Source organism: Mycena indigotica (genome assembly GCF_014461135.1).
Source record: "Mycena indigotica strain 171206Taipei chromosome Unknown Mind.scaff0006, whole genome shotgun sequence".
Lineage (NCBI taxonomy): Eukaryota > Fungi > Basidiomycota > Agaricomycetes > Agaricales > Mycenaceae > Mycena > Mycena indigotica.
Genome location: NW_023503005.1, coordinates 1065173 through 1093150, shown reverse-complemented (window position 1 = coordinate 1093150; position 27978 = coordinate 1065173). Strand labels below are relative to the sequence as shown.

Sequence of the window (27978 nt, the reverse complement as noted above, 5' to 3'; positions counted from 1 at the left end):
AGTCGACAAAGAGAGTGCGGTCGAGGAAACAGCATAGGTCGGAGCCAGCGGCCGCGCAGTTGGCGCAAAGGAACGCCCATGGCGCGGAACAAACACGGAAGGAGGTGCTGGGCGCAATACGAACAGCGCTGAAGCTCCTACGCCGCAAGAATGTCAGCAGCGAATGAGATGAAGAAACGGCAAGAACGCACATCGATACGGTGCTGTGTGGCGCGCTGAGAGTCGGGATGACTGGCGGGATACGGGTGCTCGCTGATCGAAGGCACCGTGAGGTCGCCGTGGTCGTCCAGCACGATATCGAGTGAGTTCGGAGGCAGCGGGAAGCGCCACAAGTAGGATTGGCGGACAGTGTCGATGGAAATGGTGGTGGAGGCGTCTTCCCAAGAAGAGCGCTCGTTGCTGAGGGGAAACGAGGATAAAAGGCCAGGCATACTGCTTGGAGAGTGAGGGACACGAAAGCTGAATGCTGAAAAACACTTACGGCGATCTTCATTTAAGAGGACGAATGGAGGCGGACCCGGAGCAGTAAATCCGGTTGCGTAAAGAGTGGCGATCCCAAGGAACGAACGCGTAATAACAGCACACGAGGCTGCATGGAGGACCGTTGCACGAGGCCAGGTCGGCGGCCACGTTGTTCGATCCCCGCTAGCGCGAAAAGCGGACTTAAAGTGGAGGACACGCGGCACACAGAATGGAAACCAAGACCAGCTATAATTCAGGCAAAATTAAATACAGCGGCAACTTCAGCAACAAAGATATTCACAAGAAGCGAGAGTCGAGTGCGAGACAGACGACGCGCGAGAGGTGGACCGAGTCGTGTGGCAAAACGGCCAGCTCCGCATACCCTTCCTTCGCGAAACCGGCGCAAGGCGGTAGTGAACGACTATAAAGCAGATTAGATGCTATGTTGAAGAGAGAGAGGACCACGCACTTCGAAAAGGGCGATGGCGCCTTGAGTGGAGCGGTCAGCGTGATCGACAGCGTGATTGTAGCAGATTTCTGCTAAGAAATCAGCGCAGAGGAGAAAGAAACAAGGAAAACATACCCAGCTGAGCTTGGTCGACCACTTGTCTGGCCAGCTCAGCCCAAATCCCTCTGATTTCGCCCTCACGCCACTCCTTCAACGAATCAAGGAAAAGTGTTGCGTTTGCGAAAGAACAGTTGTCGGAGGCACCGAAGACACAGTTGGAGCAAGAGATTCCGTTTGAACGAAAACGGCATGAGAGGTTGTGCTCAACGCAATAGGAACATTTCGCGAGAGACTACGAAAGAGCTCAGCTGGTGACAAAAGGAGCAACGACAACATACCGAACCACGGGAGCGAATAGCACGGTTGACATCTGAGCTGTTTGGAGCGAATGGGTGCTCGTGCACTCTTGGAAACACGACCTCGCCATTGGGACCAATAGAGGTCTCCAAAGCCATTCGAAGTTTGTGGGACGGGGCGTTCGCTCGCAGGAGAGTGTGCAGGGGTGTCGTAGAAGATGGGAGGGGACGTGATTGTGGAAGGGTGGTCGAAGATACAGAGGAATGGCGCCGCCATGGATACAAGAAAGAGCCAAGAAGAAGGGACAAGGAAGAAAAACTAGCGAAGAGAGGTGATGCGCTGGCACCCGGCTCTTTATAAGCAGGCTCGGGTACGGCATCCGCAGGCCGAGCCGAAGACGCCGATCACGGAGGCAATCACCGCCGGCGATCACGGACTTAAGTTGAGTGGGGGCACTCAAGATTTTATGTTGGGGGAGATGTCGCGCGCGCTACGCGACTAGTGCTGGAAACGCCTTGGAATGGCGAATACGACAGCTCTGGGCTGCCCGGGCGTCGGGCAACACGTGACCGACCGGGCCGACGGCAGGCCGACCCGGAAACACCTATCCAGCCAATGGCGGCCGCGTTTCGGCTCGAACGCGTCGGGGTGGTTCAAACGGGAGCTCAAACGCGGGAGGTGATCAAAACGCGTGGTGAAACCAAACGCGTGAGGTGCGACGCGCGCGCAAGTTGGCGAAACATTGAGGTGAAACAGCACGTGACCGTGGCCGGGGGCCGGGCCATCAATATTAGCTAAGCGAGTAGTATATATTCAGCTCGATTTTGTACTAGATACCTCAGAATCCAACGCCCCCCCATAGCGGTTGTATTGCTCCCCATAGAGGAAAGGTTTTGATCAACGCCGCCGACGACTACGAAGACTGTGAACACGTGAACTGTACCCGAGAACGCTACGAGAACGCTGCCCGAGAACGCCGAACGTCGGGACTATCGTCATATTGAGTGATATACCGAAACTATCGTCAAAATTTGCTGAACATTGTTGAACATAACCCCCACACCCACACCAACTGTTGATTGAAGACTATCTGGATTGCAACAACCATATACTTTGGTTGGAACCCCCGTATTTGCGCGCTACTAAACTAGGAACTATTGTCGAATTGGGAGTAACCCTGATCTAGGGTTAGGGTTGACATCAAGTGTCTACCACAAGTGTGTCTAGTGACTGAGTGTGTGTTTTGTTTTGTGTTTGTGTTTGTGTGTGTCCGTGTTTGTGTTTGTTTGTCCCCTGTCCCCTCATTGCTCCCATCCTCCACCCACTGTTCCTACCGTTCCTCCGCGTTTCACTATCTTGCAACAACAAAGACAATTCATGCACGGCTAGCAGCCAAAAGGTTGGTTTATATGATTTATAATATTAAGCTACTTGACATATTTATAATTAGATTTATGCAGGTATACTTGTATCATATGCGCAGACGCCAGGAGATTCCTACAGTAATGTAGAGAAGTGACTGCTAGAATGAGAGGAAGTTGGATGGAGAATCTGATCTATTGATCATCATCAAACTGATAGTTATCTTCTTTTCTTGAATCGTGTCAATATGCATGAATCTAGTGGTTCTGACTTTACTGGATATGAACAAGAACCGAGTATGTCTGCAAATATATACTTACTGATAGCAACCTTTAAAAGATATAACAGGTTCTAGTATAAGGTTTTTCCACTGCTTAAGTTTTGTAAGTTTCTCTGATGAATCTTTAGATGGTCTGAAGGTATGGAAGCTTATGAATCTTTTTATGGAGCTATAGCTTGTTTGCATAGAAATGACCTCAACACAATCATCAGGCTATTATCTTCGTTTGTTTAAGCTTTTATCAGATGGTGAATACTGATAAAAACAAAATTAGCCATATCTATGCAGTCAGACATGGGGATAATAGATGAGGATGATGAGTCAAGTAGTGAAGATGAGGAGAATAACAGTATCTCTTCTCCTCCATTATCAACAATATCAGGTGGGTGCTTGATATTTTATTATTAACTAAACTTATTTGTGGACAGGAAAGGGCAAACAAAAAGCACAGACTACTAGGTTCTCATCTCAGCAAAGAGTCAATGAATTTCAAAGAGTATGGCATGCATCACAACAATCTGGCTCTATTCAGAATCAGGAGAGTCAAAATAATATTCCAAGTCAGACTGTAAGAGCTATATATATATTGACTAATAGATACTTACTTCTGCTATTCTAGTTTGCAACACAATCTGATATTGAGAATCTGCAGAATCAAATGAATAAAGGACTTCATCAGTTATTTCAATTGATTTCTGAAAACCAATCCTCTCGTCTGTTTCCTTTTACCATATATATCCTTTCTGATATAATATTCAACTTAGGAAACTCTAGACAGAGTTCTAGACAGAGTTCCAGAGCACAAACTCCCAATCTATCCAGAAATCAGGAGTCTGGAGCACCATTCCACCATTCCCAAGTGTTTTCATCAACACCACCACTAGGATCTGTTCCACCAGTGCCTCCTAGGCCTTCACCACCCAGACCTCCACCTCCACCACCCAGACCTCCACCACCTCTACCATCCAGACCTCCACCACCACCACCGCCACCACCACCTCTACCTCCATCCCAACCTGGACCCTCAAATCATTATTCATCTCAACACTTTAGTTCCTTCAGCTATCCAGGATTAAGCAGACCCTATCCAGTATCTTCCCCTAAAAAAACTGGTGGTGCAAAGAGACAAAATGCAGATGTTCTGACATTATCAGTAGGCTCTCTTATTATTATATATATATATATACTTTGCTAACTTGATTTATTAGAGAAATGTCCGCAAAGAATTTGACAAACTAGTACCTTATAAATCTCAAATTATTCCCTCTGTGGAACCATATGAGATTGTTGATTTTGAAGTCAATCTTGAGCCACTGGGATATGAAGCCACAACACTTCAATTTTTTCGATTTCATCTAGAGGGAAAAGCAAAATCTCCCTGGAATAAATCTTCAGCTCGTGTCTTTGCAAAATATATGATTCAGGAATATGGCTATCCAAACACATATGCCATGACTAATGCAATTTGCGAGTCCTTTGCAACCTATCTACGGACTATTCAGAAGCGCTGGAGAGAGTCCAAAAAGGAAGCAAGTATTCAATTGCACAACAAGGTCAAAAATCGACGCCAGGTTCGAAAATACCAGGTATGAACATCTATATATACTAGACAGTTTGCTCATCTTTTCTCTAGCTGTTTCACCAACGTCGCTATCTAGCCTATGTTTTTGCTCCATTAAGAAAGCATGCTGATATGCTAGAGCAATTTGGAGTTGATGGCATGTCTAGTGATGAATCAGAGGTTGATGAGGAAGGTGTTATATCCTTCCAATCACATATGCCTGCATGGAGGGCAGAAATTGTGACCATCTGGTTGCATTTGTTTGATGTGCTCCATTCTATGTTGAGGAAGACTTCTCTTGGGCCCACAAGAGGGTCTGCTCCTAGACAACGTAAACATCTACGGAAGGTCTCACAAACAGCCAGCAGTGTTCCTGGTTTACCTATTAATGCTTATGATTCTCAATGGCAACAAGCCAACTCTCAAACCTGGGCTCAGTTTTTGCAACCAACAGCACCATATGACTTTTCTCATGATCCATCTGCAATGAAGTATGTTTCTCAACTGATCCTTGCTAAGGCTTTGACTGACCATTTCATTAGCTGGTTCTCATCACAATCCTCAGGAATCTAAGCTATAATAAATATTTACAATCAGTTTTTAGTTATAAAGCCATCTTACTTCAAATGACCATATTGTTTAGTTGTATTTGATTACAAATCATTATCTAATCAGAAGCAGTTTGTCTTATACCACGATCTCTGATAAATGTCGCTACAAACCATAAACCAAATCTTGCAAGCTTTGCTCTATCAAGAAGTAGACAATAGTTCTATCCAAGGTTAGTTTTCATTGAAATATTTCTGCTAAATCTCAAAGTCGAGCTAGCACTTCGCAAAGATCTTCAAAGCATAGATGACACCAGATTTAGACTTGATCAACTCGATAATCTGGTATCTGAGCGGCTTTGGAAGCTAATTAAAAGCCAGATTCCAAATGAAATCTGGCTTGAAATCTTTGGACATTATGCAAATTCTAGAGATGCTGATGTGTTTACTCTTGCTCTTGTTTGTCATCAGTGGAAAAACCTGGTCTTATCAACTTCTACTTTTTGGAACAACTTCAATGCCTTTAGGTTTCATTATGATTATCGCAAAAGAAACCATCTAGTTAGATGTTTGCGCTACTCCAACAGCCTTACTCTGGATCTTCGCTCCTGCCTTCCCACTACAGCACTGACTATACTGTCAAAGGCTGCTCCATTCTCAGATAAATGGAAGAGATTATACAATCCTGGTTATTCACCAGATATGTTGACAATACTTCATAATCATCTTCAAGGATGCCAATTCAACAAATTGACTACTCTTGGCATCATAATAGATGATGATTATGATTCGTCTATCCCTCTCTTAGCTTTCAAAGCTACTCCCTTACTTGAAAATTTGGAATTGGGCGGAAGAGCCACACCATCCAATCTAATACTCTCATGGTCTCACTTGAGATCTCTCAAAATTAAGCATCAAACAGTCCATTTGACCATCAAGATTCTTCAAGCAACTCCCAATCTTGAGGCTTTGAGCCTCATGGGCAGTGAGATTTTCCCAGATACTACTGTGCAAGTTTCCACAGAAGAAATCTATTTGCTTAAACTCTCTAAGCTTGAAATAGGTCCTGGCATTCCATTAAATGCAATTGGGGTTCTACATGTTCCAGCTCTCAAAATACTAGGAATTTCTGGTTTAGGACAAGAAACTTTTCACACTCTATTGAAAATAATCAACAAACATCGTTGCTCAATTGAATCTCTAGATGTGGAGGAGTACCATCATTGGTGGCAGACATTTCAAATGTTACTTGAAACCATGTCTTCTACCTTGCATCAACTATCTGTGCCATTAAAGTATCTGGAAGCATACAGGTACCCCTTCTTCAGACAGGCATTGCATACAAGAGACTTTCTTCCTGCACTCACACATCTTTATATAAAACAGGACAAAGATAGAAAAAACATTCCTATATCTCTTAAACAGATCATAACCAAGCGAACTGACTTAAAAATTTCTGTTGTACATGTGTAGATCAGTTTTTTTTTTTCCCAATATATATAGGCGAGAAAACTACTGGTTTTTTGTTTGTTTGTATAATTAAATGTCTTAAGGAAGTATGCCCAAGAGTCTGTTGTACTTTAGTATATTGTACATATAAACAAAGCTACCTCAAATTTATGCTATATGTTGTTTCAGATATGGTATATAGACAAATCTGGAACAGTATTGAACCATAGTATACCAGCTTAGTGTGCTAGTAGCATATAGAGTAGTATGAATGTATTTTGTCTAATTAGAGTAAAAGTGCAAAGACAGAAAGAAATTGAACTTGCACTTAGTAGTGCTTATGCATTAGAGCAGCGTGAACAAATGAAGTAATACATCAATGTAGTAATCATAGCTTACTTTCTATCTCTCATTATGACTTTCCTACTGGACAAAGTTTTCCAAGCTCTGCTTGCATTGGATATAGGCCAAGCTGATAACCAGAGTATGTCTATGCATTGCTTGATTATATGAAGATAATTCAGATCTCTTATATAGCTGTAATCCGTAAAAATATTGAATCTATCAATACAGCAGGAGATACACTTGTCCAACTGCGCAGTGTACTATCTCAACAGCTTTGGAAGCTCATTCAAGATCAGATTCCAAATGAAATCTGGCTTGAAATCTTTGAACATTATGCAAAGGACACAGATCCATTTACTCTTACTCTTGTCTGTCTTAAATGGAAGAATCTTGTTCTCTCAACTCCTGCCTTTTGGAACAACTTTGACAGTACTGGTTATAGTTATAATCCTGATAAACAGAATCACCTATTCCGATGTTTGCAGTACTCAAACATTCTGACACTGGATCTGCGCTCTAGTCTCAGTGAAACAGCATTGGTCATTTTAGCAAAGGCAGCACCATTCTCTATCAAGTGGAAGAGATTGTTCAATCCCACATATCACACACAAGATATGGTTTCTACTTTCCAAAGCATTCTTCAAGATTGCAAACTTGATAAGCTGGATACTCTGACATTTGGAATATCAGAGAATCCTGAGCAAGTGCCTATGATTTCTTCATTGGCTTTGCATACACCTGCACTTAAAACCCTGGAGCTTCAAGGGAGCACAATCAGCCTATCTCTTGTGGCATTGCCATGGTTGCAACTGACATGCTTTAAAATGATCTACAACCCTGCCCATCTGACTTTGGATATTCTAGAGGCAGCCCCTAGTCTTGAAATATTGACTCTATCATTCATCTATGCAGACACTCAGCATGATATAACTGCTCTTACAAACAAGCCAACTATTCACCTGCTTAGGCTATGTGAATTGGAAATATATGGGACTACCTTCCATCTGCTAAACAAACTATATCTTCCAGCTCTCAAAGAGATCACTGCTGTAGATATAACAATTGAGACTCTTAATGCTCTGTCTGGAATGATACAGAGATCTGGCTCTCAAGTTCAATCTCTGAGTCTTCAAGGATATTACACATGGCCAGAATTCCAAGTCAACATATTACTTAAGACACTTTCTGCCACCATCTCAAATCTGTTTCTTCAGATGCGGTCCCTGGACATTGAGTGGATTCAGCAGTTGTGCAAGAAAGAGTTTTTCCCTTGCCTTACTTCTATTTCCATCGTGCAAAACAATGAAACTCAGATATCTGTACTGGAGGCTATTGAGGATTTAATTCTCCAGGCCAGTTTACAAACCTTTTATTATGAGAGTTGGTTGCCTACAAACAAGAGAAAAGGGAAACAAGTATGGCAGAAGGCAAGTCAGATGAACAAACTCCGGGCAGTGCATATTGCATTTACATATCTGGATAATGATCAAGAGAAAGTATGGTCTCAAGATGATACTAGTGGCAGTTCAGATAGCAGAAGTGATCAGGATGCTGAGTTTCCAAGTACTAGTAGTCCTATAGAATGGTGAGAATGTATTGTATTTCCGACTGGTTTATGGATATTTATTTTAAAAATATATATTTTGTTTTCGACTGTTCATAAGCAGCATATTTACTATATATAGGTATTTGTTTTTACCTTATAAGGCTAATCCCAATAAGGAGAATCCTAAAAGAATCCTAAGAATCCTAACTATACCTAATTTGGTAATGCTTCTTCAACTTTTTCTCAACTTTTTCCGCACTGGAAAAAAACTTTTTTTCCAGCCTGGAAAAAGTTGGGAAAATAATGAGAAAATAATGAGAAAATAAGTTATTTTCCAGCATGGAAAAAGATAAGAAAATAGCCAGTAAATAAGTTTTTTTCTCAACTTTTTCCAGGCTGGAAAAAGATGGGAAAATAGCCAGAAAATATCGATTTTTCTCAACTTTTTCTCAACTTTTTCCAGGGTGGAAAAAGACAATTTGCCCCCAGTGATACCAGAAGTGGGCCTTTTGTCCTTTTGCACATGCACATAGGCAAGGCAACCAAAAACCCGAAGGTGTGCCACACTTGGCTTCGACTTGTACCACAATTCATGAGGAGTAGTATCCTCAGGAATGTGAGAAGTAGGATGCATGTTGGACACATGAATGTAAGCATTCACAGCCAAAGCCTTGAAAGAAGGGGGCAAGTTTGCCTCATGCAACATAGCCGTAGCATGCTCATCAATGGTACGATTAGCACGCTCTGCTGTTCCATTCTGCTGTGGCCTGTTCCTCACCGAATGGCGACGCACAATGCCCTCTGAGTTGAGATATCTATCCCACTCATTAGACATGTACTCTCCACCTTTGTCTTCCTGAAAAGCCTTGATTTTGCGCCCAAAGTGGTTCTCAGCATAAGCCTTGAACTCTTTGAAAGCAGCAAAGGCATCACTCTTACGCTTCAGGTGTTGAACCACCTTAAAGCTAGTATGATCATCAACAAAGACTATTCGGTATCTGTAACCCTCTCGAGTGTAGACACGGTATTCTTTGAGATCAGAGTGAACCAGATCAAGAGGCGCTCCAGAACGATTACCAGTAGAGGGAAAAGGTGCAGCACTCAGCTTGCCAGCTAGGCATGGTTCACAAATGGGATCTGGTTTCTTTTGTGAAGTAAGCTTCACTCCAGTCACCAGATTCTTGCTCAAGACCCTCTGAGTGTCAGAGTGATGTCCAAGCCGACGATGCAGCAAGTCCAAGTCAAGAGGCAAAGTTCCAGATGCAGAAAAAGCTGATTGAGAAATGGAATCGACAACTTCATTCACATGTGCTTGGTTCCTCTCATCAATATCTGCCTCAAACAGAACTTCTCCAGAATGTTCAAAGGAGATGGTACATCCCTTCATAACAACAGAGAGCCCATGAACTCGAGACAGATGAGTAGTAGAGATGAGATTATGGGATAAACCCGGAACATACAAGACAGAAGTGAGTAGAATGTGTCGACCTAATTGTCCTTTTCTAAGTACAGGCTTCAACAAGACATCTCCAATCAACTCTGAGTAGACTATTACTCCGTTTGCAACCTGTATGGGTATCCTGAAGGGCCTAGCATTGAGTAGACGCTCCTTTTGGTGGGTCATATGCGACGTGGCTCCTGAGTCTGGATTCCATCTTGGGTCAGCAAGCATAAGAGTTGAGAGGGTAAGAAGACTTGCATTAGCAGCACTTTGGACTGTTGCTGAACCTTCACCATTTCCGCCCTTTTTGGCATGGTGTTTGCCCTTTAACAAGGCCAGGAAGTCTGGACACTTGAGAGGGAGGTGTAGCTTTTTGCAGAAGATACAAGGATCAACTGCAGGAGCAGCAACTGCGGCAGCAGGTGTGGTTGGTGGGACAACAGTTGGAGGGGTTGCAGCCATGGCAAGACCAGACAAAGGATTTTGCTCTGCTAAACTTGTGTCACCTTCCTGATGCTGGAATCGAAATGCCTGGTGATTGGCAAAGGCAGTTTCGATCTCTGACACCTTGAGCTCAGTAGACTGCTCAAAAGGTGCTTTGAGAACTCCTAAGAGTCCCTCATCAGGAAGAGCCATAAGAAGAACCACAGCTTGTAGCTCTTCATCTGCCTTGGAGAGGTCAAAACCGGTTGGTCTTGACTCCTTCAAGAGAGACATAGCAGTAGAAACACGACCAGAGAGCCCTAGGAGTGATTCCCCATCTCTAAGACGAATTGAGGTGAGGGTTCTGTAGGCAGTGAAGCGAGCACCAGCCTTCCTGGGGGCAAAGATGTCCTCCAGGGCTTTCCAAAGGGCACAAGGATCGTCCTCATGCTGCTTAACAAGAGGTTTGACCTCTGCAGAGAGCATACCCCACAGAATGCCAGCACACTTGTCAATGGCAACTGCACCAAGTACTTTCTTGTCTGCCTCTGTAGAAGCAAGACAAGCAGAAAACACCTCCTTTCTGCGCAAATAGGCCTTGGCATCACTCTTCCAACTTGGGAAAGAAGTGTCCTTAGCAAGAATAGGCATAACATCCGAGTTTGCCATTGTGTGGAGTGATAGAGAAGTGAATGGATGGAAATGAATCCGAAGCTAAAACCACTGCAAATAGGCAAGTGGCGCCCTCAGTAGTGTGTGTGGTGATGAGAGAAAGAGAGAGAGAGATAGTAGGTAAATGAGCAAGCAGTTGTAATCTCTCTTGAGATCGCAATCCCTAGACTCAGTGGGGTTACCACAATGTTGTCTAGTGACCCAAAGGATGCCTTATACAAGGATTACCCCAACAGTTCAAGCTCCTATATACTAGAGACCACCACACACACAAAGGACAGAGATGTTGAGCAGAGGGGAGTCTCACACACAAGGAAAAACACTCAGAAATAGCTCAGAGAGCGGGGCCCATAACCTGTTGAACAGGCAAGCACAGAGGTCTGAGGTCAACAGTGAGAAACTCTAGATTGGATGTATAAGGAAGACTTGCCTGAGGTCAACAGTGAGAAACTGGAGACCTCAGAGCGAAACTAGACTACTTATATATATATGAGTATGTATCTAGTATGCATCTAGTATGTATCTAGTATCAATCTAGGAAGGATGTGTAACAGTAAAGGAACAATGTGTATCAGATATGTATCAGATAGCTAACAGAGACCATGTAACACAGAGATAAGACGAGATTGAGAGAGATAAGACAAGATAGAATGAGACTGAATGAAGCCAATAGCACAGATTTCAACATTTGGACTTTGGTTTGTTTACTTATATCTGTTAGGCGTTCGCCTTGTTTCCTTTGCCTCGTGTATGTCTTCTCGTTCCCCTTACTTACTATGCCTTTGTACTTAACCCGCAGGGAGATCCTGCGGACCACATCGGATCTCCCTGCGGGGTCATATGCCTTATGCCTACCACTTAGTATAAATACTCGTACTCTACGATCCTGTACTTCAGTTTCGTTATTAACGTTTCTTGCCTTACTCTCCGCTCTCATCCGACTCCCTCCGCGTTCTAAAGCCTTATCACCTTCAGCTTCTCCGAACGTATCCATTGGAGTTCACGTATTTGTTCAGACTTGCTTTCGGCCTGCAAGACATGTAGTCGCTCACTCCGATATAGTGTTGTGATAGCCACTCGGTTTTGCTTCGGACTTTCCGCTACTTCCCTTCGGTTCTGCACGGCACTTAACAACGCCGACCAAAGTGTTCGTGTAATCGACGCGAGAGAGTTCGTCCTTGAATGCGTCGAGGGAGACCTTTGTAGAATTGGTCCGGACCCCAGAAGGCGTGAGACGCGAGACGAGTGAACTCGATGACATAGGTCGTGATCTTGTCCTTGCTCTTCATCCTAAGCACGCGGATTGCTGACTCCGCGTCACTGACCGGATCAGCCGGACCGAACGTAGTTTGGAGCTCTGATAAGAAGAGGTGCAAGTTACCGTCCCAGTACGGAACGGAGTCCAGGTCGTCGCTGAACAATTGGGGTTCAAACCACAACAAGGCATTACCGCGAAGGTAAGAAAGGATGTAAACAATCTTTTCCGAGTCCGTAGTGAACTCAGAGGGACGTTCAGTGGAATGCAAATAGCATTGAGTGAGAAAAGGACGAAGCTTTAAAGGATCAGAGCCTTCGAAAGCCTCTGGGTTACGGAGATTGGACTTTCCGTTTCGAGACGTCTTGAGAGAGAATTGTTGAGCCATGGCCTGATTTTGCGACATAGAGTTGATCGCAGCAGCCAGGGCAGCCAGACCAGAAATGATACTAGCTGCCATTCTCTCCTCGTTAGTAGGTCTCCTTGGTGCCGGAGCAGCAGCACCAGGACCACCAGGCGGGTTACCTCCTGGAGGGCCTCCGCCCCCAGGACCACCGCCGCCAGGACCACCAGGTCCGCCGGGGCCACCTCCTGGGCCACCGCCGCCACCCGGACCGTCAGGTCCGTCAGAACCATCAGGACCATTAGGGTCATCTGGACCCCCAGGACCACCGGGACCTTCACCAAGCGGGCTGTTACGACCACCAGGGGGAGCCAGGGCCATCTCCACCATTATCTGGCCCACCAAGATTAGCAGGACCAGAACCAGTACCTTGTTGTTCCTCTGTATCAACAGGAGGAGGAACATTTTCACCTTGTTGCTCTACTTCCTCATTGATTTGGTTGAACTGGTTGAGATCCGGTATCGCCTCGGCCAGTTTGGCTGGAATGACTCCGCGCAAGCCAGTAACATCAGCATTAAATTGCCGAATAGGATTGTTGAGTGGGAGAGGCGGAACAGGGGGATCCATATAGGTCGATGGGTGAGGAGCGGAGCGTTGTCCGAAGTTTGGTTCTAAGGACTGATGTGCCGAAGGGCGCAATATGACGTATGAAGTGCCTTGAGGCAAAGGAGAAGGTGAGACTGAATGTTGCATGGGAGCGTGAAGAGCAGGAGGGGTGTTGTAAAGATTCCCAGGGGGAAACGAAGAAAACAGAGCAGAATTTCGTCGATCAGCATGAACTCGTAGATTTAGGCCCTCGTAGAAGTTAACCGGAGGAGCCGGAGGAGACAACTGTTGAGGCCATCCTGGATGAGTTGGAAACCGACGAGGATTGTTGGGGGGTGAGAAATGTTGTTGGGAATTGTCGTAAGACATGAGGGAAAGCCAGACAGATGAGCTTGATTATACTGTCAAGTGTCGTGCAGAACAGAGGGGGTTTTTACTATAGCTAACAAGCCAGTAGCTGCCTGACACGAATGAACACAAGACCAACCGGACCGGAGCGGAGTTGGAGCGGACCAAGGTCCGCGAGCGGAGTGAGTCCGGGTTGAAGGACAAGAGAAGAGAGAGAAGAGGATCGGAGTCGTTCCGCACAGAGGAGGAGTGCAAGTAACGTTTATAATCAAGCTAAAGTACCGTAGCTACTTTAGCTATTTAAATACTAAGAGTAAGTAGAAAGGGAAGACCATAAGTAAGTACAAGGTACGGAGTGCATATGGAAGGTAACAAACATAAGAACATACGGAGGTATAAGTAACAAGGCGAAAGACATACAGAGTACAAGGTCGCCGGAGCGACCGGATCGGATCGGGCCGGAGGCCGGCGGGACGTGACCGGTCCGCAGGCCGCGGCACATGACGGATGCACGGATATGACATGGATGTCTAACAAGCGGGGTATCATGATGCAAATGAATGATCCGTTCATGAAGAGTATCATCTCGGGGCACATAGATCTTATCTCGGTAAAGAATTAGATCGCCATCTCTTCGCCAATCAGGCAGCGACTTTTCAAGGGCCAGTTTGACACTGGTATCTAATCTTCTAGTTGTTTTGATCTGACTAAGAAGATCATCTTCTGGTCCCTCAAAGTGTACTTGAGTCGCCCTGAATAGTTCTGGCTTTAGGAGAATGAGGTCCTTATTATCGTCCTTTCCTTGATCATGATCAGCCCGTCGAGATAACAGGTCAGCCTTCCGATTAAGCACTCCAGGACGATGGTGCAGTGTGAAGTCATATTGTGACAACTCAGTGACCCATCGGGCTTGTCGACGATTCAGCTTCTGGGGCTTCTTGAAATATTCGAGATTTTGATGATCAGTGAAGATCTCGAACGTCTCCTTAGCACTCATGAGGATGACACGATATTCTTCCAGCGCAAACATGAGGGCGAGCATTTCTTTGTCATAGATTTCGTAATTTTGCTCTGTCTCCATCAGGCTATGTGACAAGAACCCGACGGGACGCCATACACCATTCTGTTCTTGACTAAGAATGGCTCCAATTGCGCCTTCAGAAGCATCAGCCTCAAGACAGAATTTTCCATCGTCCGTTGGCAGTGCCAATACTGCATCCTCAGCTATTCGCAACTTCAGTCCATCGAAGGCTTGTTGCTATTCTGGTCCCCAAGTCCAACCGCCTTTGCCAGTGAGTTTGGTTAAAGGTCGAGCTACTTCACTGTAGCCACGAATAAATCGGCGGTAGAAGTTGGTGAACCCCAAGAAAGCTTGCACATGCTTCATAGTTCTAGGCTGCGGCCATTCCATGACACCTTTAATCTTCACAGGATCCATTTTCATTGAGTTGTGCGAGATAATCACTCCCAGATACTCAATCTCAGTGCATTCACATTCACACTTTTCGGGTTTGAGATAGAGTTTGTGTGTCTGGAGAACCTCAAGCACCTGGTGAACAATCTTCCGATGTTCCTCCAGTGAATCCGTGAAAATAAGAATATTGTCGAGATAGACGACAATGTGTCCTTCGTTGATCAGATCACGCAAGATGTCATTCATCATTGTTTGGAATGTTGCCGACGAATTGGTAAGCCCAAAGAACATGACTAAGGGTTCGAACAGTCCTTGGTTGGTTCGGAAAGCTGCCTTCCACTCGTCTCCCTCCTTGATGCGCACATTATTATTACCCCAGCAAATGTCAAGCTTTGTGAAGTATCGGGCACCTTGGAGCTTATTGACGAGCTCAGAGATCAAGGGTAGAGGATAACGCTTTTTAATCGTCATCTCATTTAACTTCCGATAATCTTGCACAGGTCGAAGAGAGCCATCTTTTTTCTTGACAAAGAAGAAGGCGGACGCCATCGGTAACTTTGATGGTTGGATGCGTCCACTCTTTAGGTTTTCTTCCAGGAAATTGTCAAGCTCTCTTTGTTCATCACGAGACAGAGGATAGATTTTGCAATCTACAGCCTTAGAATCCGGCTTGAGTTTGATCGCATGATCCCATGGACGACGTTCAGGTAGAGAGTCAAATGATTCTTTAGCGAACACTTTGACGAACTCTCGATACTGATTGGGAATCTTTTCCTCGGTCATTCGTTCTTTGTCTCGACCAGCTTCTTCTGCCATTTGCTGCACTTGGGTCTCTTTCAGTCGGAGATCAACCGCTGGACCAAAGTCCACGAGCAAGATCGACTCTCCTTCTTCCAGATCAGGGTCAGCTTGGAACTCTTTATCACGCGCATTGCATTCAACTGGACAGCGAGAAAACTTGATCTTTTGGGAACGCCAGTCAATTTCAGGGTTATGTTTGAGAAGCCAATCATATCCAATGAAGACACGGGCTTTACCCAGTCCAGTGACAAGAAAGTGTTGCATTTCCCAGTGATCTCCAACACCCATGTGTAGTTCGACATAGTGTGTTATTTTGCCATAAGTATTCTCAGTTCCATCTGTGTTGCGAGCAACAATATGAGAGTCCAGCTCTTTCAACTCAAATCCTTCAGCTTGGGCATATGCTTGGTCAATGCAGGTTGTTGTGCAACCATTGTCGAGCAAAGCCTTAATTGCGCAGACCTTGCCAGTCTCGGGAACCATGAGATTTACTGGAACCAACATCTCATAGCGTTTACATTCCCGTTGAAAGTCTTTCAGTTCCTGACTAAGACGATCTGGCTTGGCTCTAGCTTGTCGCGCAGCAGCCTCTTGCATCCGGATAGAGTCTCTGACCCTAGTGTGCACTGGGACTGGAGGTACAGTCACATCAGCCTCCGCCTCCTCACTTCCTCTCTCTCAGTCTTTGTTGATGCGGTTTTTTCTCCACAGGCCTTTTGGAACTCAGTCCACCACTGATCTTTCTCAGCACGCTTTTGTTCCTTTAAGTTATGAAGACGATTCTGATTTTGCAAAACATGGATACGACGAGAGTTGTAAAGGAATTCATGTATGTCCTTTCGTAACGAGTCCGAGTCGGTACCATAAAAAGAGTCCGTAGTAGGCATATCGGGGGTTGCATTTAATTTACTGAGAGGAGAATAACGTCCATATTTCGAATCAACAATGTCGGATCGCTCCGTCTCCTTGGCCAGGGGAGAGGAGTGCTTTAAAAACCCACCTCGCACAACTTCTGGATCAACTGCGCCAGCGTGCCATCAAACTTGTCACTCTCATCAACTTGAGCCATCAAGGCCCTGACGCTGAGCTTTTTCTGAGGGGGGTCCGGGCAGTTGCGACTAATGTGGCCAATCTTGCCACAGTTGAAGCAACGCAGAGGTTTCCACTTCTGTCGAGCGCGGTCGACATCCATGGTATCGGGGTCCTTAGCAGGCGCAGCTGCTTATGGTACTGGGGCACGTGGGGCAGCAGGCGGAGTATGTTGGAATTGAGGTATGAAACCAAACGTCGGTCCGCGGCGGCCCAAACGCAGCCTGTTCCGAGACAAGTTCGCGTCGATCTGCATCAGACGCTCTTTCCATTCCACATAGGTCTTGGGCAGGGCAGTGCCTCCCACATAGATAGGACCAGTAATCTCTGTATTAACTAACTCCTCGAGAAGCTGGATCAGGAATGTGTCGTATGCACAAGGCTTGGCATTGGGACTATAGCCTGCCTGTTCTGCCAGTAGTTTGAATGACTGGAAGAAGTCGGTCAGCAACATCTTGTTTTGACGAGTAGTCATCAGCTTCAGATGTGTCACCTGTGCCACGTTTGTGTCCTTGAACAAGAGTTCCAGCTCCGCGATGAGGTTGTCGAATGTATAGGTGGCCGCAAGCGCACCATTCTTAAGGGTTCGCTTTTTCCAATTGCGCACCCAGCCAGCTGCCGTACATGCAGAAGCATCTGCGGATCGAAGGTATGAGATCGGAAACCAAATTTGTTTGTGATCGGTATTGAGTGCATCAGAGTATGCCGCAATGTAAGTTGTGACAGAATCATAGAAATTTTTCCCAAAGCGATTTCTCACCAGAGAAGAGGGGAGGGGGGGGTTCGCAAGTACGACGCGGGACATGTTGGTTGGTGGTTGGGGTGCGGGCGCGGGTGTGGTTTGGGGTATGGTTGCGGGAGTAGGTGTGATGGCTAGAGTAGCCAGGGCGGATATAGGAGATGGAGGGAGAGAGTTGAGATAGAAGTGATTGAATGGAGAGGGGAGAGGGGAGAGAGAGCGGGGCGAAGAATTTCTTGAAGACTCCTCAGAAGGAGCCCCTGACGAGAGGTCAGGGATCAAAGCACGCGGAGAGCGCCACAGAGGATGGACCGGAGAGTCCGTTGTTGGGGGTCCAAGAGACCTGTTGCGTGAGAGGAATCCACCGAGGCCTTCTACGACACACCCCGCGCTGGACGAACTAGGGTTCTCCGAAGATTGCCCCTGCGCTCCTTGTAGCAGCTATGACTCTACGAAAGCGCCTGGGTTGGGCCAAGCGTCTCTCTTGCAAGTACGAAGTGCGTGTCCTCTTGAGTGGGTCCCTTGGATTGTTGTCTCCGAGTGTACCTAGCCAAGAAGAAAAAACCTAGAGCAAAAGACCCAGAGCAATGACCTAGAGCAGAAGGGGAGAGGGCGTGGGAAAATAGGTGTGGGAAATTTGGCAATAGTTTCGGGGTAGGGGAGTGGTTTGGGTAGGTGGTAGGAGGTAGGAAGGTATGAGGGTAAGAGGGTAGTCTTCAAATTATGTCACAAACAACACCAATTCAGAGGATGCCAGTTGGCCAGTAAAGGCAAGCAAGAAGCACCATGAAAGGATATCGTAAAGATGATAGAATTCGAAGACTGGGGTACAAGACGAAATCTACTCTACTTATATACACTACTACCATGTGTTTACCATACCCTAATACGAGAGGCAATAACATCATACTTTAGCCATGCCTTTACGTGCTGTCTGCCTCATGTCCAACTCCACGCTGTCAATCAACATCAGCATCAACATCTGATGATCCAATCACCATCTTATCGTCTATCTTATCTCCTCCTTGTCTTATCTTATCAACCAGGGCCAGAATAAAAGGTTTAAAAGGCGAAGAAAAAGGTTTCTTAAACCCAGGGTTTGACATTAAACAGCTAAAGTAGCTACGGTGCTTTCACCTGTTTAGCCCAAAACCCACTGTACATTATCAGTGGCAACCCACCGGGTTGGCACTGATAACAGCCAGTCTTTTCAGCCCGGCCTCAGTGGTGAATAATTGTTGGAAAGAGGGGTGAATATTTCCTAAGTCTAAGGCCATTTTTTTCGCTAAGTCCAGGATGTAGGGGGTGAATAAAGGTGAATAGTGCAATACAAGCCATTGAAATGAAGTCCACAAAGTCACACTATGTGACATTTCTCAAAAAAGAAAATTTCATCACTTGACATCGGAGCTAGTGGTTTCAGTAACTGTGCCATATGATCATATATTTCAACATACAGTATAATAAGTTTCCAAAAAAGGAAATCCCTACCAATTGAGAATACATTGATCAGTGAATGTCACAGAATGTCACAAGATCAAAGTTCTATATTTTGACTATCTGAACAACATTCATTAAGTAACCTATTGTTGCCGCCTTATACTTGTATCAGTACTGGCCAATCATTAGCTGATCTACACCTGATGCAATGATATCTTACTGACCAGACAACTTACAGAGTTGATTCAAGCAGTACTAAGGATAGCTGAACAGAGAGATCAATATCCCTACCAATAGAATATTATTAGTCTATGTATACTAGGTAATGATCATCTATCAAGCACATTGATCCAGTAATATCTCTACCAGTTCTGAATGAATTCAGATAATTGTTTTTTAAGTAGGAAGGCAGTTACCTAGTCTTCATATGTTCTGATATGAACATAGTCATATACCTCAAGCCTGTGCTATTATACCACTGTTCTGTACTTCTTCTGTTTTAAATTTGATCCAGCACAATGATGACTTGATATCATGGTAAGGAATTCATGGATAATCATGATCTAAGTTGTATTCTGCTATAATGGATGTCTACAATGGCACTGTGACAAACGTCTATTTTTAACTATCTTATCTGCCTGTCTATGCTGTATGTATCCTGTTATCCCAATTTTGCAGTAACTCACCTACATATGAGTACTCCTCAATGAGATAAAGGTAGGAAGCATACAGAGGGGTCCCCCTAAGGAATAATATCCCTTACACCCTCTTATATAGATGCAATCTCTCATTATTCTCTACTATACACATCAATGCTATTCCACAACGATATTGACAATACTATGATGATCTGCTAGTTGATTATGAATCACAGCATGTAGAATTCAGCCAATGAGGTATACATACCTAGCTACATACTCTGATTGATCTCTGTATGCCCTCAAAGGATGAATTAGGACAGACATTGAAACACAGGTTAGGTGCAAAACTAGTTTACATGAATAGTGAGGTCTGTACACTAAGTTTTGGACATTGAGGTGGGTGAATGAGGATATTTGGATGTCTATTAGGACCCTGTACCATGATCAGTTGTGGTTCTGGCATGTGTTACAGAAGGTAGCTGAACAGAGGTACCCATAGAGCAAAAGAGAGTGTCTTTGCTATTACAACTGGTTAGAAAATAATTTCAAGTATGATTCAAGAGGTGGATGTAGGATTGTATAGGCCTTCAAATGAACCTGTCCAGCACTTAAATCAACTTCATAGCTATTCTGGATCTTCTACAGTACCATTATCAGTGTTATTTATACCAATAATGATGAGCTCACCATGGTATAGCCTTTGTAGCTTTGAAAAATCTAAGTATATAGCCTAGTGGGGTATAGTCCACCTCTCAGAAAGTGGTACCCTTACACCTTTAGCATATCTCCATCCTAGGTTATATGGCACCTAAGGCCTCCATAAATTGACTGACCCTAGTATGGGCTGGATAATCACCAATTGAGAGGATGATGGTAGACCATCCTGTGAAACTATAACAACCAAGATCATGAGATTCTATGCATGGACACCCAAGATATCAGCAAAATGCTCTTAAACTCAGTATTACATCATGCTTGGAAGTCAATAAATTGATGTGACAGTAGCAGATGATATAGATGAATATCCTACATGATAGTAGGAGGGTATACCTTTCAAATGAGCTCTGTCCCAGCTCTATCAACCCAGCCTAGCTAGAGATCTATCCTCACATTGGAGAGTTGATGGAGATCAAATCCCACTGATGAGTGAATACACAGCATTCACAATCCATATTCACTTTGGGTTGGCAGTAGATATACTAGAGACTTGGTTTAGAGTACCTAAACTTACTAGTCAGCCATGTTGCACTGTGTAAGTACTAGATATTCTCTTTTATATGACTCAAGAGTCAATATAGTGATTATCTCATATGATAATGATCAGATAGCAATGTCAACTTATGATACTCTTGAAACTCTACCTGCTAGTACTTAATTTATGCTTTTAGCCCAAGTAGCTATAAAGATAAAGGCCTATCAGTTCTTTATCAGTTAGTGAATGGCTTATATTGATGGAATTACTCAGCTGGCACTATAGGTCACCTAATGAAAGTTGTTCATATGGTCAAGATATACAACTTTGACTTTGTGACAATGTGTGACATTCTCTGGTGATCAAGCTGGTCCATGGTGAAAATTTCCTTTTTTTAGAAATCTGTCATGGTTGTCACACTCTGTCTAACAGTGGGACATAACTGCTAAAATTAGTTCAAGTCTCTGTTGGTGAAAATTTCCTTTGAGGGATGATATGCCACAGATGTCACACAGTATGACAGGGACTTGATCTAGATGGCCTGTATCATATTATTCACCTTTATTCACCCCTTACATCCTGGACTTTGCGAAAAAAATAGCCTTAGACTTAGGAAATATTCACCCCTCTTTCCAACAATTATTCACCACTGAGGCCGGGCTGAAAAGACTGGCTGTTATCAGTGCCAACCCAGCGGGTTGCCACTGATAATGTACAGTGGGTTTGGGGCTAAACAGGTGGGTACTTTAGCTTGATTATAAACGTTACTTGCACTCCTCCTCTGTGGCGGAACGACTCCGATCCTCTTCTCTCGTCCTTCAACCGGACACACTCCGCTCGCAGGCCTTGGTCCGCTCCGACTCCGCTCCGGTCCGGTTGGTCTTGTGTTCATTCGTGTCAGGCAGCTACTGGCTTGTTAGCTATAGTAGAAACCCCCCTCTGTTCTGCATGGCACTTGACAAAGGTGCTGCCAGCACTGCGAGTTATCAGTGGCAACCAATGTACAACTGGTTGTGGGAGCAACAGGTGAGTTTGCTACACCAGCCCTCTTGCAGATCTAGAGTGCTATGAACTCTTTTTGTCATGTTATGTCACATCTTTGATTTTAAATTCAATATATATATATATATATATAGTCTAGAATCACTTCCAACTTGAATAGCTCTGCAACAAGGGTTAGGAGCCTGGGACTACATTGAGATTTGAACAGACATGCTCACATGCATCCGGACAGTGCTGGTCGGTGGGGAAGAAAAGGACTTGGATGTGACTGAAACAAAAGAAGATATAAATGGCACAAGTGTGTTTTGTTGTAACTAACCTCTTACTAAAAGTTATAAGTAATATGTGAATGTCATCTTCAGCATTCAAATGTTGTTCGTCTACACAATTAAGTACCCGCTCGCTGGCGGCGGAATGCTGATTCAACATCTGCTATAGTATACTCAAGTGTTACCCCGCTATCCGCATAGCACTGGGTAATTCGCTTTTGAACCAGTTGGGTAACCCGCACTAATTCTTCCTCACATGCTTTCCACACGCCGGCCATAACAGTCCCAGAGGCCATACCGGCACCACTGTCCTCCGAGCCCTCTGTAAAGTGCTTCTCCACACGCTTGAATAAGCCATCGACATGTTTTCGGACATCCTTTGCGTTGAATTCTTTCACAACCTTCTTGAGGGCTGATTTGTTATAGTTGGGATTTGTTGCGACTTCGGAAGGAGCCGTTGTCTTCAACAGACGTTCGACACCTTCAAAGTAATCCTTTCCGCCCAGCGTCAGCACTCTGGAATCGTCAACAATGAGAGAGAACACACAATGAGCTTCCCAAACGGTCTACGAAGAACAATCTTGATGTATGCGGTCATGTTTTCGTCGTATATCCCTTCAGCGCGTCGTAAAAAGCCCGAAACTGAACCAATTTCTATCTGCGATATTTCGGCCACAAAGTGATGCATGTTCTCTGTGAAACTTCAGTTTACGATGCTGCCGCTGGGAAGCAAAAAGAAGGCGGACCAATCAATATCACGTGGAAGTTGAGCTGTCCTTTATCTTCACCCTCTCCATCCATCTTGGCCATCTGCTTGAGCGACTCAAACATGGATTGGACGATCCGGTCGTAGGCAGCGTCGACAGTTCCCCGTACTTCCAGCGCATCAGCACCTATTAGCTGGCTTTCCACGTGGCTGATGTACACTGGGAAGTGCTTGACGAAATGCACGACGCCCTTGCGCTTCTTGCCGTTCAGTTTAGTTTGCTCGACGCCCTTGATTTGCTCATTCTGATGGCAAATTAGCTCTTTCATTGCGCAAGCAAAAGGATTTGACTGGCAATGTGACGATCGAACAATCCTTTCAGCCGCGTATGTTGCTTGCCGAGGGCGTTCAGGAGGAAGAGGTTGCCTCGATCGTCAGCTTCTGCTATAAAGCGCTCAAGACTGACGATGAGACCAACGATCTGCCTGATTCTATTTGAGGACAAGTGACTTTCCAAGTGGAACAACAACGTACATATTGTCTTTTGCCAATGCATTATCCAACCATGACTTGAGCTCCTCCGGCAAAAAGCCAAATATGAGATCCATTGCTCCACGAACAAGTTTCATCGTCGTCTGACTGAGTCCAGCCCCGCGAGATGCCTGTCTGCGGAAGTAGTTGTCCAGATCCATGTAGTCGGCGAAAGTTAACGCAGCATCGTTGATCTGTAAGAAATCGGCCATGAATTCTTCCTCCCTGGAAAGTAGTGGTGCAATCTCTTCTAAAATCAATGCTAAGACCTGAAACCTCGAATATAGCACTTTCCCTGCCGAGCACGTAGATGACGACTGACCTCAGACGCTTTGAGACTGCCGTCTTTATCTTTGTCTTTGTTACGTGTATCCATCGGAGACCTCATTAGCGTGCCTGCGCGGCGCATTCCAGTGGCGCCCTTTGCACTGACAGTCGGAGTTGCCCCAAACCCTACGTGACAGGTCAGGAATAGACGATATGACGAAGCCAAGGACCTTGCTCCTGTTCCTCTTCGGATGCCTTCTTTACCAGTTTCATATACGCTCCAGAGAGGGCTTTGATTTGTGTGTGGTGAAGTTCACTCGAGGACGAAAAGTACGCCTAAACCAGTGAGCAGTTGATTGACAAGATGAGCTTTTTGAAAGAAAAAAGAGACTTACAGCACACAACTTTGCGTATACCTTCTCGTCCATCTCCTTCAGATATAGCATCAAGCCTGCATATCGCCCGAGATATTGTTCAAGGTCTTGATGCACGACCATTTTTAACCGACCACGAGCATCTGGCTTTGAAAGGCCATCCGTGGAACCGAGCAGCATTTGAGACTGAACACAGAAGAGTAAGGTTGTGCGACCGTCGTTGTTAAAGAAGAAGCCTTGCCTGAGCTGTGAACATTATTGAAAGGAAGTCGTAAATGCGTTTGCAGAACTGGGCGTTATAGGTACGATATTCTTGTAGACGCTCCATAGTTGCGGCCATGTCTAGTTGAAGCGCACATTTAATATTGAGGCCATCGGAATCAAAAGGTTGATCACCTGTATCTTGGCCAGCCTGTAGAGCCTTGTAAAGCATTGTTGCCGCCTCTTCGAGTCGTTGAATTCCAGTTGACTTCTCCAAGGACTCTTGGGTGAGGATTGCCAGAGCATCCTTGTCAACTTGGACGGTTTGCTAAAATGGGATGAACGAAGAAGATACAATCGTCAATCAGGAGGTACCAGAAGATTCTGGATTTCGCCAAGGAGAGCACGTTGATTTTGAGTCTGAACTTGAAGGCCACGGTTTTGCGACTGAATGTAGGAAATATCATCCCCGACGGCCTGAAGACCGTTAGAAAATGGCAAGAAAAGAAAGAGAAGAAGAAGCACATTTAGGTGGATCTTATACGTCTGAACCAGACTGTCCATGGTATCCAACTCTGCCATCGCGTCGTCCATGAACTTGAGAACAACATCAATAAGATCATCCGACTCCAAGAACGAGTGAATGTTGGCCTAATATTAGGAGGTCGTTAGCGAAGTCCTGAATGAAACAAGAAGGCAACAGGCCTTATCGAGTGCCGACAGTTCGTCAACGAGGCGCGCTTCGATCAAGTCCGCTGCGCCTTTCGAAGATTTGCGCCCAATCACATCGTCTATGGCCCACTCATAGCCTTCAATCATTTCCTCAACACTGGACATCATGGCCTGCGCTGTTTCCTCCTCTCCGTCGATATCCGTGGCAGCTGATCTTATTAGACGGTCCAAAGTGGCTTGATTCGCGGGGTCAAAGAAAGAGACACGGGCATTCTGAGCGGTTTGGTCTCGACGCGTTAGACCGTCTTGCGGCATACCATTAGTTCCACTGCGCTTCGTTGATCTTACTGGTAAGGGTGACGATGAGCGAGGAGGGGGCCGATTAAGTTCGGGAGAAGGGATGGTGTCGGGAACTGACGGTGTTGGGACAGCAGTCGCGGGAGCGGGAATCTGACTGATTGTGGAAGCAGCATTTGATGGGCGTCTAGCAGGACGAGGACGAGGCTGTGGCGAGCTCGTCGGTGCTGGAGCACGTGAAGCAGACCGCCCTGCAGGATAACCACGACTTGAGTTTGCTGGTGAAGCTGGTCGTGATGCGAAGCCATTACGCGATTGAGATCTGGGAGGAGGGGGAGATGGAGCGCGCTGTTCGTGGTCGGGAGTAGCTGCCCGTTGGTTGTTATTTGGTCGCCGAGTTCCATCTGGTCTCGCTGTTGTTGCATACTTCATTCAAGGATGACCGAATCCCATGTCAACAAGACACTCACCGGAGCTGTCTTCAATACCTTCCAACTGCAATTGAGTGCCCGGGGCGACCGCACGAAAGAGTCGGATAACTGTCTCAAGAAACCTCGTTTGATCAACGGCGTTTTCAGTTTGCCATCTATATGTCCTGGAAAGGGTAATATTGAAGTTCGTGGGCTGCAGTGTATGGGCTTGACGAAGTAAAGATCGGTTGGACCAACACGTACGTTCACCACCGCCAAACCACGAAGTTCTGGTAACCTCCACGTCTTTCCCACTGAAAATGTGCCATTCGTGTTGAGTTTCGATTTGTGCAGGAATCCGTTTCCGTTCAGCGTTTCTGTGTTGTAAGATAAATAAGTGGAGCGCGTTAGGCCCCACATTGGACCTACGAGATAGAAGGATGTAGCGTGGTTTCTTCCCACCGCCTTCAGGCCCAGCATCCTCCCAGATCTTAACATGGGCCATGTACGTCTCTTCAAGCTGGCCAGCGGCATTGCGACGATTGAAAACGGAGTTTATAATAACTTGGCGTTGTTCAGAGCCCATGCTAAGGGGGTCGGTCACCTGTCACATCACCATCGACTCTCTCTTCTCCATACCACCACCATGTCCGACCTCGACGCAGATCTCTATGGCGGTACCTCCCACTTTTTTCTGCTCAACGAACGGTTCAACTAATGCCACGCTAGACCTCTATGGGAACGATGAAACCGAATTCGACCCAACCCAGGGAAACGTCGATGCGACTGAACCTGAACCCCTCAAGCCAGACGCCAAACCAACACCCGCCGCCGTCGCGCCCAAACCTGTCCCAGCTGCCACCGTGCAACCTCCAAGACCAGCAGTGACTGGGCAACCAATAGCAACGTTTTCGTCTGTGACTCAGCAAATCCCAACCTACGAGCAACCCCAAACAAATGACTACCGAGGCGGTGGCATCTCGTCTGATGGTGCTTACCATGGTGGCGGAGAGCGGAGCGTCAGGCCTTCGGAGATGAAAGATGAAGGGTGAGCCTTTTGTTCTACCCGGTCATTCCCGCCTTTCCAGGTCTACTGTGTGCTTTGTCTGGCGATATATTCTTTGGCGAGTAGTCAGTTTCTAGCCTAGCCCTAGCTAGCGTACTCCGCCGCTGTCTGTATGTCTGCAGCCACAAGTAGAGTCTCTGGTTCTTTCCTCGTGATGCTTTGTTCTAGCCTACAGGATGCTAATATCACCTTTTTCGTATCTCTTCCATGTCCTTTTCCCTTGAATCGACTCGCGGATCCACAGCAAAATGTTTATTGGTGGCCTAAACTGGGATACGACAGACGGTAATTCTCTGCGCTATGTCGCAACGTTGCGTGGCTCAATCTATGTTCTAGACGGTCTCCGCGATTACTTCAGCCAGTTCGGAAAAGTTGATGCCTGTACCATCATGCGCGACGCCGCCGGACGTTCCCGTTGCTTCGCTTTTTTGACCTTCGACGATCCCGCGAGTGTGAACGCTGTGATGGTTCGTGAGCATGTACTCGATGGCAAGATCGTAAGATATGTTCTTCTATCCATTCGTCATCTGAAGTTGCATTCCAGATTGACCCCAAACGCGCCATTCCCAGACAAGAGCATCAGCGTGCCACTAAACTTTTCATCGGCGGTCTCGCTGGCAGTGTGACATCTGAGTCTATGCGAGCGTTCTTTTCGCAGTTCGGAAAGGTCATCGACTCGACCGTGATGTTAGACCGCGAGACTGGCCGCAGCAAAGGCTTTGGATTTGTCTCTTTTGAGGACACTGACGTTCAACCCTTCCTTGGCTTCGGGAACCTCGAAATCGACGGCAAACTGGTTCGTCAGTCTCGTCCCACAGCTCGTGTGGCACTAACTTGAATTGTAGATTGACGTAAAACTTGCGCAACCACGGTATCAGCGCGACAATTTCAGTGAAGACAACCCAACTGGCGCTGCGACCACCAACTTCAACGCTGCAAACAACTTTAGCGGAAATGGGCAAGCAGCGGGGAACTTCAGCGCTGGTGCGGGGACGCCGTTCGACCCTCAGGCACTTGCGGCTTTGTATACGCGTATGTTTCAGATGGCGGGCGGTGGAGGGGGGATGGGCATGATGGGAAACGCTATGGGAAATGGTATGGGGAATGGCATGGGTATGATGGGAATGGGTGGAATGATGGCCGGAATGGGCCGAGGGATGGGGATGACGCCAGGAATGGGACGAGGCACTCCGCCAGTTGCACCGGGAGGTGGACCGGGCCCCAATGTTCCTCGAGGGCCGCGTGCCCAAACCGGTAATGGACCACCAACTGGCCCTATGGCGGGTAACGCTGGAGTGGGCCCTCAGCGAGTGGGAGTGCGCGGCCAGCACAACTACCATCCGTATGCTCGGTGAACGTTACTTTAGAATTCTGTACTCTTATTATCATCTATTATTTCCAAGTATTGCTACATTGAAGT

The 27978-nt window shown here is 45.9% G+C and overlaps 2 protein-coding genes across 2 annotated transcripts; one reads left to right on the top strand and one right to left on the bottom strand.

Moving 5' to 3' along the window:
- Positions 1-22153: 22153 nt before the first annotated feature.
- Positions 22154-26084, bottom strand: MIND_00679900 (Sec3-PIP2-bind domain-containing protein; the record flags this gene model as incomplete). Its single annotated transcript, XM_037363510.1, has 16 exons — positions 25922-26084; positions 25757-25869; positions 25553-25706; positions 24819-25495; positions 24639-24764; positions 24489-24590; positions 24309-24441; positions 24154-24254; positions 23934-24098; positions 23769-23874; positions 23594-23724; positions 23275-23540; positions 23096-23225; positions 22781-23045; positions 22582-22727; positions 22154-22528 (listed from the first exon to the last, which is right to left on the bottom strand). The coding sequence occupies exons 1-16, from the start codon at positions 26076-26078 to the stop codon at positions 22154-22156; spliced, it is 3147 nt and encodes a 1048-aa protein (XP_037219154.1). The 5' UTR covers positions 26079-26084.
- Positions 26085-26120: 36 nt separating this feature from the next.
- Positions 26121-27913, top strand: MIND_00679800 (Heterogeneous nuclear ribonucleoprotein; the record flags this gene model as incomplete). The annotated part of the gene is made up of 6 exons (XM_037363509.1): positions 26121-26169; positions 26222-26540; positions 26803-26843; positions 26895-27055; positions 27103-27354; positions 27404-27913. Exons 1-6 carry the CDS (start codon positions 26139-26141, stop codon positions 27911-27913), a joined length of 1314 nt encoding a protein of 437 aa, XP_037219153.1. The 5' UTR covers positions 26121-26138.
- Between the last annotated feature and the right edge of the window lie 65 nt (positions 27914-27978).